Genomic DNA, 16974 nt, shown 5'->3' with positions numbered 1-16974 from the left:
TGTACAGACTTATGATTTGGAATTTACAAATTTTCTATAACATTACCGAGTGAGAGACACCTCCACAAGAGATGAAATGGCACTTATGCGCAAACAGAAGAAGTCTTAAAATGATTCACAATACCAGACGTTATCTTTCATCTCGTTAAAAAACTTTAAAGGCATAAGTTATATTCTTACTGATTATCCATTTTATTACACAGTCTGTGTCTTCGGTTGTAAGATTCAAAATATGATCTTTTCGCTTTACATTGTACTAGCTTGAAAAGCTGGAGCAGAGTTTCTATAAATTAGATCATATGTGAATTTAATTATTATTATATGCACATATGATAATATATTTGCGAAATTAATCGGAATTTGAGAAGGATGCTACATTTTTAATGAAGAATTTCGATAAAAAAAGTTTTAGACAGTTGTGTCAAACACAAATATCTTATCAACTTTTCTATCTATACATAAACTCGGCACATTCATTCAACTTTCCAAGCTATTACCTCCTTTCTTTCACAAAGTTGTTTTTTTCGTGTTTTTTTGTTTCTTTTTAAACATATATTTTTAGCGGGCACCATTTTAATATCATTTGGTACCTTCATTATAGATCTCGCCTCGTGCTATTGCAAAAAGGAAGATGTCTCTGTATGGGTAGGCTAAAAAGTGCTGCCTTCTGGAGGCTGAGAAAGTTTCATATTTTCTTTCAACGTCATCAAACGACGGAGCTCCTGAAGAACTGTTTTAATTGTATATTCTCGTTGCCATTTTGCAAGGACTGGAACACTGCGATTATCCACCTGGTATGCAAATTTTATTTGTTATCCTAAGTATATGTACTTTTTTATCTCGTTATAAATACACATTACAATCTTATATACTTACAGCTCCAGTAGCACTGTTAATGCAATTCATATTGATTCTGCTTAAAAATCTTACATTAGGTGCATCATCTGGATATCTTTGACCACAATCAATTTTCAGACTATACATCCTATTTTCATACGGCGTCTAAAAAAAAAGATGAGTGTATACTAATATATATTTTTTATAAGTCTCTCTGATGTTATATCAAAAACATCCATTTTAGAATCAATTTTTATAGTCATTTTTTTGCTTTAATATAAAATTCCTATTTTTTCTATATAGTGTAATATACATTATAATTTATATATTGATAGCAAAGTATATTTTTATATCTACGATCTGTTTGTTACAAATTATACAATTAATCATCAGAAATGAAATATTTTATTGCAATTGACTATTAACGTAAAAAGAATTTCAGAAATAGTTTAGTCAAATAATGTCGCTTTTATATACAAGAAAAATTTGTACAAGTGTATTTATATCAAATACAAAAAATGACAAAAATTCCTACTACAATTGCGAAGAGAAAATGACATAAATAAAACGTATCTTACCCTAGGTGGCCCAATTATCATGCCAGTCCAGTGCGTGAGGGTCATGTCATCGTCATTCTCCAGACCCCAACTGATCGTGCCATCGCCCACACCTTTCTGGCCCTGCTCCAGTTCTTCCAAGAGACGGAAGTTTCGGGGCACGACTGAAACGAGATTCATCGCGATCAATTCACATCGTCACAGCTGAAACGAATATACCCGCGCGACATTACGCGCCCGATACGAGGTTATGGATCGAGGCGGGCATTGAGCATGGTTAACCTCTCAACACCACCGAGTCTCTCGACGATGCCTCGCGTAGAAGCTGGATCGAGGTAAGGGAAAGAAGATTTCGACGAACGATAGAAGGATTCCTGTATCTCGTCCCGATCATCCTGCGTGCGCGAGAAATACAAGGTGGTCTCGCGATACCCCCCCGACATCCGCTGTCAACTCGCGTTTCTGCAAAGTGCGCGACGAAGCACCTCGACGCGCGAGCGAGATATCCCGCTCTCTCGAAATTATCCCGTTTCTCCGAATAATAATCGCGTCGCGGATTGAAAGAGTCTCGCGCGCGCTCGCGCGCGTGCATATATATTTCGCTCGGCAAAATAACTCACCTACACCGGTGTTGGGCACCGCCATGATCTCTGTACTCTGTATTTCTGCGAAGCGCCGTATTTTTTTTTTTCCCCCCTAAAGTACAAGGCGGGCGAACGCGCGCACGGCGATGTCACACGTGGTGCTGGCGCGGCTTTTAATTGCGGCGTGCGCTTCTCATCACCCGGGGGACGTCGCGATATCCTGCGGACCAGATTGCGCTATCTCGCCCCGATACGAAAATACACTTTGCGAAAATTCAGCCAACCTCCGCGCTCCGCGAGAGATCGCCCGTCTCTCCACGGACTAGTCGCACTCTAGATCACGTCATCGTCGCGTTCGCGAGCGAGTGTCGCGCGCCTCGCGACGACAGGGTGTGTGTCATCTCGAAACGGTTTGTCCATGGGTTTGTCCCTCTCGGTTTTACCGTCTACATTTTCTTCCTTTACTGGCACTTTCGAAGCTCGAATATATGTACGTACATCAGTTTATTTCACTTTAAACGCCGAAAATGTGGGGAAAGTGTAGCCGACATATTTATTTGTCTAATTTTAATTGCACATTTTACGCTAGATTTATTGTTTCGTCTTGTCCCACCAAAGTTTCATTTGTTTTAAATGCACAAGGTATGGAAAATATGTATACATATATGTATACGTATATATATTTTAGCAAATAAATACTTTATAATAATGGAGATAAATAAAACTTGTGGCAAGAAGATATATACATTTTCCACATAAAGAGAATAAAAATTTGTCGAAATAATTCCAGGAGCATTGGGAAGATCAAATGGAACGTCTAGTCTAAGAGAGCGAGAGAGAGAGAGTGAACACCGAAAGGTCATGACGTCGCAAGGTGATTGAAGCGCCGCGGCCGCCGCGCCGGAGAGATGCGCAGGCAGTGGGGGGGGGAGTGTGGTGGGGGGAGCGGCCGCGCCGCTGCGCCGCGCAGTAGGGGGGCGGTAGTGGGGAGCGGTGCGAAGTTTGCCAGTATTCAACATCGCAGCATCGGCGTCGGATCGGAACGGTCGCGAGTGGCGCGCTAGCGCAAGTTAAGACTTTTTTTTCCTCCCTTTTCCCTCCGATAACATGAACAACGCGCGATAACTCGTAACAATTCGCGTTCCGTGTGGATGTGCGTTTCGTCGTCGCGCGATGCGTCGTGTGGCCGCCGGTTTTGTGAAGAGAGAGACAACGACGATGTGCCGCCCGTGATGCCGGTGGACGATCGTTGAAGTTGGTGTGTCCTGCCGTCCGACGTTGGCCGACGTGGATTACTTGAAGAGAGCGGCGACAAGTGCGAGCAGAGGAGATTCGCGGTGAAGAATTACGAGAAAGCAGTGCGGAGCAGAGTGGTGAGTAGCGATTTATTGTGCATTATTGTTTGTGTTTTGATGTGTTTTGATCGCGGCGAGTCCCGATGGGGGACAACGCGCGCGCGTGTCTCTCTCTCTCTCTCTCTCTCTCTCTCTCTCTCTCACATTCTTTCTCTCTGTCGGTTGCGCGAACGAGTTTTCGGATTTCGTTTTTTGACCTTCGTCGCGGAATTCGTCCGATAGATGCGATCGTCGAGGAGACTAATTTCGAATTAATTATTTCGGATATAGATATAATTCGGTCGCGAAGATTCGATTTCGGACAAAGTGCACGATGGTGCTGCTCGCCATTAACGATGATTTGTTGTTCTCAATCGCGCGAGAGTCTCTGCGCTTGCATGGGGGCGTTACATTTATACGCGATATGGGACGCTCCTGTGACATTGATCGTCGTTCCTGTCATGTCATTACCGCGTTCACGAATGATTACGAATGCAATTAGTTTCCGTGGTGCGCGTGGCGCCGATACAAGGACGCAGTTAGTGATAACGGATACCTTGAACGCATATTTGAATATCGATGTACTTTGAGGAGACTTCAATGCTTTGACATTGCGTCTCTTATTTTTCGATAAGTCGATATATAGAACGCTGTCGACGTCGTTCAAGTAAAGCAAACTTCACCGCATAATAATGCATAATAATTATCGACATACCTAGCGGCCGACAGAGACAAAAAGTGATTATTTTTTATTAAAAAAAAATGAAAAGTTATGTTCTTTTCTCTTGCAGAATATTATTTTAAATATTAATATTATTTTAGTTTAATTATTTTAATTTTAATTAACAAATATAAACTTTTGAGTATTTTTTACAGAGTAAAATAAAATTTGTATTTATTATCTTGAACAAGATCTTTTCTGTTTTTTCGTCATTGTCTTAATTATATAAAAATATAATTTTTAGAGAGAAAGCATAATAGTCGAACAAAATACTTATGATTTGTGCGCTAAATCACAATTGAATATAATAATATTATCGGTTGGCAACGCGATCGATTATTAATTATTAATTATTTAATTATTCATTTAATTAATTATTAATTTACGTTAATTATCAGTGGATTAATCGCTGCACGTGATTGTTAAAATTATGAAAAATTTATGCTTGTTTTTTAACCGTTTGTGTGTGTCTCGATCGAATATTCGCCGTAAATAATCCATGGAGAAAATATTGGGAAAAAGGACTCTTTCGAAGTTTGCTTTGTTTTCATATAAGAAGGGCGTATCCGGCTAATCGTATCTACACGGAAACCCTTTAGGAAGGAGCATTCTATCATTTACATTTGCTTGAAGTTGACATGGCTTTCTTCCATTATGTTAACCATTAATTTGTGTGCATTCAAACTTATACCAATAGTTTACGAAACATTTAATCGCGTAAATGGAGTATTGTATAAGCTTGAAACTCACGTATTCGACATTTCCTTGATTAACTTTGCGATCGATGCCGTAAATTTGCATTTTACATACCAAGAGACAGAGAGAGAGAGAAAAGAAAGATTATATAATTAAAGCAGAAATAAAATTATACTGAAAACAATATTCCAGTTAATATATAGTAACAGATTTATTTAATAAAATTGTATTTTGTGTGGAAATAATGCTTTTTAAAACTAATATATAAATCTAATATAAAACATATTTTTTATTCTTAATTATTATATTTTTTCATTATTAATCAACAGATTAGTAATAACTAATCGCTTTCTCTTTTTATTAATCAACAGATTAGTAAAAACAAGTCGCTTTCTCTTTTTTTGTGCTACTCTCCATGAATAATTCGTCTAAATAAAATTAAATAGAATCGAGAGAGAGAGAAACACTATATCAAGGGACATTAAGTGTCGTGTCCGAATTTTTAGATGCACCTTTAGATAAAAATTAAATGTAACGAGCACTCGATCGGGCCCGCTTAAATCGATGTGCAGGTCTGATTTAAGTTTAACCACGGAGCCCTTACGGTCGATTGGCCGACCGCGCGCGGCCAACCTCGGCTTAACCTTTAAATCACGTTGGCGGCGAGGTCTCGCTTCCATCGGAAATTGCACGCGTCACCATGCATCCTTGTGGGATAAATATCGTGTACACGCGCCTGAGAGAGAGAGAGAGAGAGAGAGAGAGAGAGAGAGAGAGAGAGAGATATCTGGTGAGATTGGCAGAACCACGAATTGGTCGCAAATCTCATAAAAACTGTACGGAATCGTGCAGCAACTTTTTTAACACACCTTTTTTTGCATCTTTCGCGCAAACTATAATTTTAATTTGTATTAATTCAATTTAATTAATTTTGCGAACATTTAATTAAAGATATATCGATATTATTGTATATCGAATGCACAAATTTATTCTTTCAAATATTATTTTATTTTTATTTTTTTTATTAATTTTATTTTGTATTAGGTTTCCTAATTTCTCGGATATACAGAGTTGATTATATTAAGCATATATTAAGCGTATATATTAAATACATATAATCAAATAAATTGTTAATAATTTTAACAATTTTTATTCACGATATTCGATATATCGATATTTTGCCATGCAGTATATCATTTGTTATATGGGTCAATCAAGTTGTCACTTGTGAGTGTTGCATTTACGAAGATACATCTCTTCTTCTTAATCTTTTCCACTATTAACCATAATTAGAAATGAGACAATCGCTATTGTACAATTTATGTCAGAATTGTACAATATTTATATACAGAGAGACTTTTCGTTTTTCATGCAAACGGTCTAGATATATTGGAGCAATTCTTTTCTATCCTTTTTAAATATGAGTTTTATTTTTTTCTTCTATAAATATGATCGTTTTGGTGAGTACATTTCGTATAATAAATTTATTAAATAAATTATTTCAATATTACTCCACGCATCTACTGTTTATGCATATTACGTATTTTTGTATTATATAATATACACTGAGAAAAAAGTTGTTAACTTGACTAAATGCGTTCAACTAATTACTATTTTGTTAATTGAACATATTGAAGTGTATTTAAATTAAATACAACATATTAAATCTATCTAAATACATACATAACGTATTTGATTTAAATACTTATATATATGTCTAATTAACAAAATAGTAATTAGTTGAACGCATTTAGTAAAGTTAACAACTTTTTTCTCAGTGTAATAGGTTATAAATAAAATTTTTCTTTTGTGAATCAATCAATTAACATATTTTACTACAGAGATTACAATCAATTAAGATGTTTTATTACAGAGATTATTCTTAATTGTCATTATATTTTAAGTATAAATTACATATTTCTTTATTTAATTGTTGAATATTAAATTTAGAAAATTATCGTCATATAATGTAAATAGAATGCTTCTAAAACAATACGTTATTGGCAGTAAAATATGTCTAAAACGATAAATATTAATGGTGAATTTTTTTTTTATTTCTCGGTCTATTCATACAGCGTTTTCTATAATCGCATTGCAAACTTTCCACGATCGCAAAATTCATCATTACGCACGGTGATCGGCACGCGCACGCATTATGCTCACAAAGCTTTCACCGTTTGCTATGCGAGTGTTATCGTTCGTATCCGATATCATTGTATCGCGAGGAACATTAATCAGGAATTGCGCGATGCAGAGATAAATTCATTTCGTGCTTGAGAGTGCGCGGCAATGAAAAGGGAAAGGATTCGATAAAACGTTGATTTTAATCGCTTTATAATTTTTATTTAATTAATTTTTATTTATGCACAATTAATCGTAGATTTCTCGAAAAATTTCTTTTGGAGGGAAATAGCATAATGAATGAATTTAGGCTATATCTAAATATCAATGATGAATTTTATAATGTATTTTGCTAAGAATAGTAATAAATTTTTAGAACTATAATATATATATAATACAAAAATTCTGAAAAAATATTAACAGTTATATTAAAATATTTACGCACTTATTAAAGATTCCACAATATCGTGAAATGAATAAATTTTTAATATTTATTCGATGATAGTTTCATGCACACATGCGAATGCATTTGATATATTTTTTTCTAATTTGATTATAATATATAGCAGCTATTTAATTTTAATTAAAATTCTTTCACCGTATAATTACACGAAAAGGCGACCCTTTGCATCTTTCGTAGAGCGATGCTCGAAATGAAACACAGCCTGGCAAAACAGCTGCCTGCTGACGCATGAATGGCCGCCTTATAAACCTGGACGTTTTATGGAAGCAAGTTCTTTTTTTTCCGAGGTTGCCGACGAAAAATAAATTCTTCTTTTCACATCGCACCTCTCACTTGCACTTTCGTCGTGTCATCTGACAAGTATGCGCGAATTTGCTATTATCGTCGTATATCAGCTGTTTTGGTAATACCATATTGCACGTGCGAATACATTAAATTACTATAAATCTTATTTCGATTTCGTAATTATCCAAAGTTCGACTACAAGATTGTCGTGACGATTTTTATCTCACATTTATATTGGCCTTTACTGTACATGCGACTTGACCATATTAGAGTTTACGATATCTGAAACACGCTATTGCGAATAAGTCTCTATTAGGCACAAGAGAGAACAAAGTTTTTAAAGATTTTTTTGGTCTTATTCTAAATTTTATTTATACTTTTTGTGTGTTCTTTATTTATAATTTATACAATCCATATATTTATCACATGAATTTATTTTGAGACTATTGTCCGCGTGCTTTTTTTTCGTATTTTCAATCACAGTTCGCGCGTTGAGAAAAGATTTTTCTATTCTATTCATAAATACTCTCACCTACACTTTTCGTAGCTGTTAATTAAGAAAGTTGCATAAAGTAATGCATAATTAACGCATAATTCTTAGGAACATCGAGTTTGCATCGCGATTTATTCGGTATCTCGCCATAATCGCTCGTCATGTCGTGCGCGCAATTAAGATCAATTCATCAGACAAGGCATTCCCATTTCGTAACACGGGGAATTCCGCATGCCATTGTCGTTGTTGCGGAAACCATTATCAGAGGAAGAAAGAGCGTGCGCGCGTGCTCAGGATCGAGCTTCCTCTGATAGTCTCGATGCTGACTATAACGAGATAATAGATATCCCACCGGACTGCGTTATTAGCACGCTGTCACTTCAATCCTGATAGTCCCGCTGGGTTCTATTAATACTCCGCGATTAAAACAACCAACACATCGTTGTATGGCTTCCAAGATGAAAGGCATAAAATATTAGTACTCTTATTTTTACGAATAACATTGATTGAATTTTAATATTTATGGATACAAAATTTATTTTTTAATAAATAAAAAAAATTAATAAAATTAATAGTAAATATTTAAGTTCAATCAATGTTATTCGTATCTGCCGCAAAAATATTTGCGGCAGAAGAAAAGACATTTTGGAAAATATACACAGAGAGAATTTTCTCTTCGAATTTACCCTGAAATTTATGGTAATCGTGGGACAATATGGTGTGGAAAGAATTTTATGAGAATTTCTCTGATTAATGTTTATCACAAAAAACAATATTATCTACACGTTAAAATATAAAACATGTTTGAGAAATTTTACCATGCAGTTTAGTAAAATTAATCAAACATATTTTATATTTTATTGTGATAGATATTATTATTTTTATTGTGATAAATATTAATCAGAAAAATTCTCATAAAATTCTTTCCATACCATATTGTCCCACGATTACCATGATTTTCAGGATAAATTCTAAGAGAAAATTCTCTCCGTGTATATAACGTAAATTTCGTACAAATGTATCTTTGCAAAATTCAGAATTTATTTCTAATTTTTCTATCTATACATACACATAAATGTGATGATAATCGACCAGTTTTATGCATTTCGTATTTTTGTTAATTATTTATATTAAAATTTGAAAAATTAGTATAATGGCGTTGCTTTATATAGATTAAATTGGTAAATTGATTGTTTTAATTAAAAGCGTTATATATTTACTAATTAAGCCTTTAATATGTGTGTTAATGGCATTTTCAATAGCTGCTATAAATTATATACAGCACCGTAAAGCCATCTATTGAATATATAACTACTATTTTAATCAACTTTCCTTTCAACCTGAACTAAATTTCCTTTCTAAATTTCCGTTATAAGCAATCTTTTAACGATGATGAGAACTACAATTTTCTCGCGCGAGAAACGAAATAATTAGACGAGCACAAATTGCAACGTTAAGTTCTCTCTTTTGAATTTCCCGTTTAAGTCGCGGAAAATCACAATTTGCTGAATGACGTACAGTACACGGGATTGGGCTTTTTCTTCTTTCATTTCGGGGTCCTTTACTAGTTCAGATGCTGTGAAAAGTCCGTACTTTCGTGGTCGTTTATGCATCTCAGAAGGCGATTAGATCCATTTGCCCTGCCACTTTTATTGCTCCTGCTGTTGTGTGTATGTATATGTGAAAGAGAGAAAGAAAAAGAGATAGAAAATAGGTGTTCTTCCTTATTTTTTTTTCCCGAGATGCAGTAACGATCCCAATGAGGATCCTCACGAAGAAACATAGTCACATAATAACATATGTCACTATATACTTTCTTTTCCTGTAAAACAAAATTATTTTTTATTATACATCAGATAATACTTGAGAATAGATTGTTTGAAATATTTTGCAGTATAAAATTGACATGACAAAACATGTATTACTTGAATAAAATATTCACAAAATTGCTTAACTGGCTAAACATAAAAAAACATTGTTTAGAATAATTACAATTATATTGTTGTAAAAATATTATTTAACAGTATATTATTGTATATAATGAATAAAAAATTATCATATTATTATGTGATTATAATATTGTATTAAGTTAATATATAAATTTTTGATTAACGACTTATTTGTCACGGACGATATGATTTTTGACAAGAAATAATTGACATAATATTGAAATGATTGATATATTTTTATAAAAATATAATGAATTAATGTTTATAGGAACTCAAGAATTTTTCATGAAATAGATACGAGAGTAATAATAATATTTTATATCACAAAAATATTTTCTATCATTTTTTGTATTGATTTTAAAGCAGACATTTTGACGATATAAAGGTACGAGGTTTAAATAAATTTGGATATACACGAAAGAGAGCTTACATATAGGGGTGCTTGATGTCCCGGTCATTTCCGCAAACCCTAGAATGGGGAATGATTTTATCTGGTTTGCCGGCGAACTCGTGGCGCCATGATATCTGTATACGCGCTGGTCTATCCCCTCGTTAATGATTCAGCGCTAATGCTAACACAATTCGATCAGCGTCGACGTGAAAATCGTGCACGTAGCTGCGTCGAGAGCTCGGCCGACTAAACGTCGGGGCTTTTATTTCACGATCAATTTGAATATTAACTCATTAAACCGATAATTATGTTTTATCCATTGTTTTTGGTACGTAGAGCGATCTGAAATTGGTACTGCATTCAGCATTGTAACTGATTTTAAGTTTGAAACTCTTTTCATAGTTAATGAGTACAAGTTTTGCCAACTTTACAATTTTTTTAAATTTTTTGGTTTTGAAATTTATTTACAGAATTACAGATGTATGTATTAGTTGTTATTAAAACATTTGTGTGTTTAAAATATTTTGAGTTACTAATGAAAACTAGTTGGCAGATAATTAATTACATATCTCAATTTTATACAGTTGTGCAAATACAGTTCTAGATTTTATTTTTCAGACGATTTATACAAGTATTACTTTTGTAATATGCATATTTATAGATTTAAAAAAGAGAATAAGATGGAATAAATATCTTTTTTGCATTTTTTTAAATAGTTCTTGAAACAAACGATGTTATATAAATCGACTTTAGCGCATTATATAAAAGACTGAAAGGAAGCAAAGATCCACGATGTTATCTAAAAAGGGTATCCCTCTTCAGATCGCTCGCTACCGTTTTAAATGACGTTGAAAGTCCTGTGATCTTATTTCGGTGCTGTACAACTTCAAAGTGGTTAATGACCCAATTTGGCGAATACTCTACGACATTGTCATGTGGTCCATTACTTTAAGAAAAGTGACATTTATTTTCTTTCGAGCTGAATTTTTCGCAAAGAGGTTAGTTGCTGATTTACACATTCATATTATGCATTAAAAGCACGTATGTAAGAAAATTTGATATATATTTTTTTTCAAATTTTCGAATTAGTACATCTATTGCATTAATAAATATCCATAAATAAGTATTATATAAATAAATTATAAAAAATGCAATCCCACAAGAGAAGTGTTTCGATATATTAAAAGATAAATCTAATTCTCTTGCATTTATTATCTTTATTATCCTTATTTTGCTGCACGATTTTAATAAATAATTCTTAAATAATCGTGTAGCATTGTTCGTGTTTCAAGGAATATGTATATCGCGATGACCTAATTGCGCATAATCAGATATGTCACTTTACGAAGGATGGCTTTGTTAGTCGTATTAGTTTGAATGCGAGAACCTAAACAGTCTCCGCAACAATGTGTGTGTGCATTCAGTGACTAAATGAATCCTACAATATGTAATAATATGATTATTCAGATAGCATTTTAAAAGATAAAAAAGAGGGAGAGAGTTATATCTCTTATATTTCCCAATATATTACTATCGATATTATTTTTATATTTAAAATATTATTCACAATTAATAATGCTCTGATAATTAAATTATATAGACGAGAAATGTTTTACACATGCCATACGCCTTACGTAGCCAATGCGTTCAGTCAGCAAATGAATCGTGCAATGTAAGTGTAAATTGAGTTCATAAATTATAAACTTCACTTCAGGTACGATATACACCAAGTATTACTTGAGGCATAGAGAAATGACACATGATATATATATGAACTGTTAAATGAGTGATGAGCGTGTTCAATTCTATCTGTTAATTTTTCCATTATCGTTACGTGAGTAAAATAACACGGAAATGGTTGCCGGAAAAATTCAATTTAATTCCGCTTTCGCACCTCGTGCACTTCGGGGAGACAAGCGGAGGCTAGGTGGCTCTCTGAAGAGCGACGGCGTATCTCCGAAGTGAGCAGAGGCTGAAAGGTTATTGCGCTCCCCCGAGAGAGAGAGAGAGAGAGAGAGAGAGAGAGGGACAAAAAGAGAGAAAGATAAAACAGAAAAAGGAAATAAACGACGAGAGAGTCGTTCGCCGGTCGGCAGGCCGGGTGTCAGTTGCCGTGTGTTCATTAAGTATATGCGGTAGAAAGCGTAGCGCTCTCTCGCATATATGCACGCGTGTCCGGGTGAGTTAGGGGGCTCCCCTTTTCCCCGGTCGCCGCCACCCCTGTCCCCGCTCGTTACCCCCGCGGAACCGTCCCTCTTGGCAACGTCCGCGCGCCACCATCGGGGTGGTTGTACTATTGATTTTTTCGCCCTGTTCCGTTGAATTATCGAGAGTCTCTCTTTTATGTGGGCGATCTCTCGTCGTCGGCAATGTGCGACCCCATGACAAAGACGGAGACGCGGTAACGTGGCTGTTATACACGGTGATTTGCGCGACTTAATGTAAGAAAACGGGGGGTCGAGGATCGATCGTTTAAATCTAAGACGAAAACTCTTGCGAGAGAATGTTGAAAAATTGATCATTTTCATTTGTGTCAATGAATAAGAGTGAAGAAGAAATTCTCGCAAAATTTTTAAAATGTGAATAGACAGGACTTCCTTATTGCGTTTATGTACTTTTAAGTAGATTTTGTTTTAACAGAGTTTAAACAATTTTTATTTCAAGTCCAATTACCGAGATATATTTAACTTTAGAAATTTGAAGAGTTTTTGTCCTAATATAGTCTCTTATAAGAATTCTCGTCTCAGATTTAGCCCTTATATGCGGGATATATTATAACCCGGTCTATCATATTATATAACCCGCATCAAATTTAAATTAATATTTATTTCTACATTTAATTTGATATTGACCTTCATGAAATCTAATTATATCAAATCATTTATATTTGTTTGATGCATTTTTAATATACATATTTATATTGATATATTTTTTTATTAATATATATATTTATTTATTATTTTTAAAAGCTGAATTTGTCCAACTGCATTTGGCAGGTTATCTGTCCTGCGGATGTTTATTATGATGATTACGAATCACCCTGTATGCGATGCGTTGTTAAATGCGGTGCGTTGGACGCTTTTGAAACAACGCGGAGAGAATAAATCTGCCGAATGATTGGAATTATGAGGGGTGAGATTGCCTCCCTTATACAGGCTCTTTTCCACTTTTTGTTGTTTCCCCGATTTTAACCGGTAACGAGGCGCGGTGCGTGTTGCGTTCGCGAAATAATTGAACGCGTACGAAATGATCACAGGTTTCATCGAGAAGGGAAAGGGAGAAGGGGAGAAAAAAGCGCTATCAAATTGCTGTTCCCGCGGTTTATATCGTGTACATAAGCTTGATTTTTTCGTATCAGTTTAAAGTATTACTGTACCACACATTTTTTTAATGAACTCTTTTTATCTTATCTTTTTTTTATGAGAACAAATTAAATATTTAATATGTGACAATTATATTGTTTTTATAAAAATCACGTTTTTAATTGTATAAGACGTAAATATATATATTTCGCGTTACGATGATAAATTAGAATTTTTTATCTAATCTAATTCATATCAGAAATTTTTAAATACGTGAATAATGATATATCATTAAAAAGCTATAAAGTATCTTACAAAATAACTTTATATAACCGCTGTAAGAAAATCGTATAGTCGCGTTCTGCTGCAAGGTCTCGATTCCGGAACTCCAATCCTTTCACGCGAAAATTCTTGATTGTAATCGGGTGGAGCGTATAAGCTCGGAATTCGCGAACTTCCATTGCTCGCACGCGACAATCGAGAAACGGGAGCGTAACGACGGGCGTGACGCGTTAAAAGTGAAACGCCGGGGACGAAGTTTAATCAGCACTCGCTGGCGAACAAAAGGTGCAGGAACGACGGGGCCACTTTCCAACTGTTAACGATGCAGCATTGTAACGCGTCGCGGAATTTCCGCGCGATGCGGTGTTTGCATCGCGTTTGGATCAAGAGCGAAATGAGGATTTGGTTGCGCCGACAGTTGAATGAAGTGTAAGCCTGGCTTAGCAACAAAATCCGTTATATTCTCTTCTCTTTTTGACATTACATAGCTGCATCTTTAATATAGATAGAGAAGGAAAATTCGCTTAAAGTTAGCTCCTCCAAGTGACTTGTTGGTGCAACGGTTCCAAGTTCATAATTTATAAGTCCGTACTTCTCTTCGCTTTAGAAGCGTCTTTATATTTAAAGCAAATCTCTTTCTCTTCACTATCTTCCTCGCTCTGTTCCTCACGAATTATGAACTTATTCCGATCTCGTTCCGTGCTACATTATTTTACAAATTATGCACTCACTTCTTCTCTCGAGAAGATTTCAAACATCATCTTGTAGCTGTATACTTATGCTCTACGCTACTTCTAATGTAAAGTAACTTTATAATGTATACAGGAGTTACAAAATGAAAAGACATACAAAGGTGTATAATTATGCCTAAAGTATAAAATTTATTATGTACGAACTTACTTCATTCTCTTTACACGGAGAGACAATAAAATTCATTTACTGACCGAACAGATTAGCTACGTAAGGCGTATGGCATGTGAAAGGTTTTCCATCTGTATCCTTTTCTTTTTTTCTCTCTCTTTCGAATGAAAAATGCGTAAACGGAACTGGAACGTTACCTGACAATGCGAAGGTCTCATCGGTATTCAGTGCGCTTAGGCGCTCTTCACGAGCTTAAGAAGCCGGGCCTTATGTGAATATCGCGTTCATCGAACCGTGCCGCGGTGACCTAGTATCGATGCTTATAGACGTTGTGATTCGACGTACATCTTACTTAAGAAAGGTCGCTGCCTGTCATTTAAGAAAATTTCTAAAGTTTTAACGAGAAAAATATTTGAGATAAAGTTTGCTTTTAGAGCATAGTTACACATATATTCGGATTCAATTAAAAATTTATAAAATTGTTAAAAAGGAAATAAAATAATTAACACTTTGATGTATAACACAATAAAGCAATCAGAGAAACATGCCAAATAGATTTCCATCGGAGATTTGTACACACTTTTTATGTAAAAAATAAAAACTAGTTTGAATTTATTTTTAAATATTTTATAAATATGAAAAAATATCTGTGATTTATAGTGTTACAAATAAATCATCATATTATTTTCATATATTGTCGTAATATCGAAATTTGAATCAGAGAATTACGCTACTTTTAAATCTGCTATATATAAAGAATAAAATTTACAACTTTATTTTATGTGCTATACATCTCTTTACATTTTTAACGTTTTTTTATTTTCTCATTTTCTTTTTCTTAAAAATATTTGTCTCTTTTGGAATTCTGTTTTTTTTTTCTCTATTCATCTTTTTTCTCTATATTCAATTTTAGTTTTCGTACGTGGAAGTTTTCAACAAATATCATAGCTGATAGTATTTAACATAGAATAGGTCACATTAGCAAGTCTAAACTATCGGAATTCTTTCAATCCTTGTTGACTTCGTTATTGAGTGCGGCAGGTGTTCGTTTCTTTTCTTCCTTATGTACAAACAAATTCAAGCGTATATGGAGTACTTATTCTTAAGACGCGCTAAGTTATGTAGAAGTCATTGAAAGATACCCGTATCGATAGCCTATCTTCTTGTGGATCGACGCACTCGAGTGTGAAAGAAACAAGGGGGAAAGAGCAGCTCAATTTTATCGGCCGCGTGGCCAATAATTTCTTCGCCGTCGAGGCGGTTTCAGCAGCAGACGCGAGTCAGCTGGCGATCTTTCATTCGTTCGGCGCTGTCTGCTCTTTTTCTTTCTCTGCTTTCATCCTTCCTTCGAATAACTAACATTTTGAGGTCTCCCCTAATGAGATGATTTTCCACGAAATAATTTTTCTTAAATTCTCTTGAGTAACTTTAAATATCTTTCATCTAACTTTTCCAAACATTTACATCAACTTTATATTGAAATGAACTTTTAAAAGGCGATAAAGATCAAAGAGAGATGGAGAGCGAGAGAGAATACAGTTTTATCTTGTCAAGATATATGTTTATTGCTTTGCGAATTAAATTTAATCTTTAATAAAGATATATAAAATCTCCGGACATTTTAGTTTTTCGATCTTATTTGTACGAAAAATGAATAAAATAAAGATAGCTTATTATAATAATTTTGCTTCTATTTGAGCTTTAGATATCTTAGATAATCAATAAAAGTAATTATCTCGTTACTTTATTACGTCTTCAAAAAAACTCATCCAAGAAAAGAAATATAAGAAGTAAGAGAAAAGAAAGAGACCCTTTCAGCATCAATTGTGTCGACTTTTTCCGCACCATCAGTTAAGGATTAAATCGAATCGTATCGCCCTGAGTGAATTGTGAGATTGTAGGTCAGACGTCGACTTCAATACAGATAATCAGAGCTAATCAAATCTCAGAGAGATATACATTACGGAAGACGTGCTATCAATGTCGCTTAGATGCTCGGCAGAATAGAGTACAAGTGCGAATCTCATTTAGAAGATGTAGTGGAGATAGAGTCATGTACTTAGCCTTATTTATAGTCGGTTAAATAAATAGACGAGCG

General features: G+C 34.5%; 2 protein-coding genes across 3 annotated transcripts in view; one reads left to right on the top strand and one right to left on the bottom strand.

Annotated features, from left to right (window-relative positions):
* Window positions 1-168: 168 nt before the first annotated feature.
* Window positions 169-2317, bottom strand: Uev1a (Ubiquitin-conjugating enzyme variant 1A). The gene is made up of 4 exons (XM_083048191.1): window positions 2015-2317; window positions 1416-1558; window positions 877-1002; window positions 169-791 (listed from the first exon to the last, which is right to left on the bottom strand). Exons 1-4 carry the CDS (start codon window positions 2037-2039, stop codon window positions 651-653), a joined length of 435 nt encoding a protein of 144 aa, XP_082904317.1. The 5' UTR covers window positions 2040-2317; the 3' UTR covers window positions 169-650.
* Window positions 2318-2967: 650 nt separating this feature from the next.
* The window catches only part of Src64b (Tyrosine-protein kinase Src64B), a 41253-nt gene continuing 27246 nt past the window's right edge, over window positions 2968-16974 (top strand). For both annotated transcript variants that reach the window (XM_083048185.1, XM_083048184.1), the window contains exon 1: window positions 2968-3351. The gene's annotated coding sequence lies outside the window, so the exon portion shown is untranslated. The remainder of the gene's footprint in view (window positions 3352-16974) is intronic.

Source organism: Prenolepis imparis, unplaced genomic scaffold (genome assembly GCF_030444845.1).
Source record: "Prenolepis imparis isolate NDT839.2.m4 unplaced genomic scaffold, iyPreImpa1.0 SCAF_10, whole genome shotgun sequence".
In the NCBI taxonomy this organism is placed as follows: domain Eukaryota; kingdom Metazoa; phylum Arthropoda; class Insecta; order Hymenoptera; family Formicidae; genus Prenolepis; species Prenolepis imparis.
Note: the sequence above shows the minus strand (reverse complement) of the source record. Positions and strands in the feature narration are given on the sequence as shown.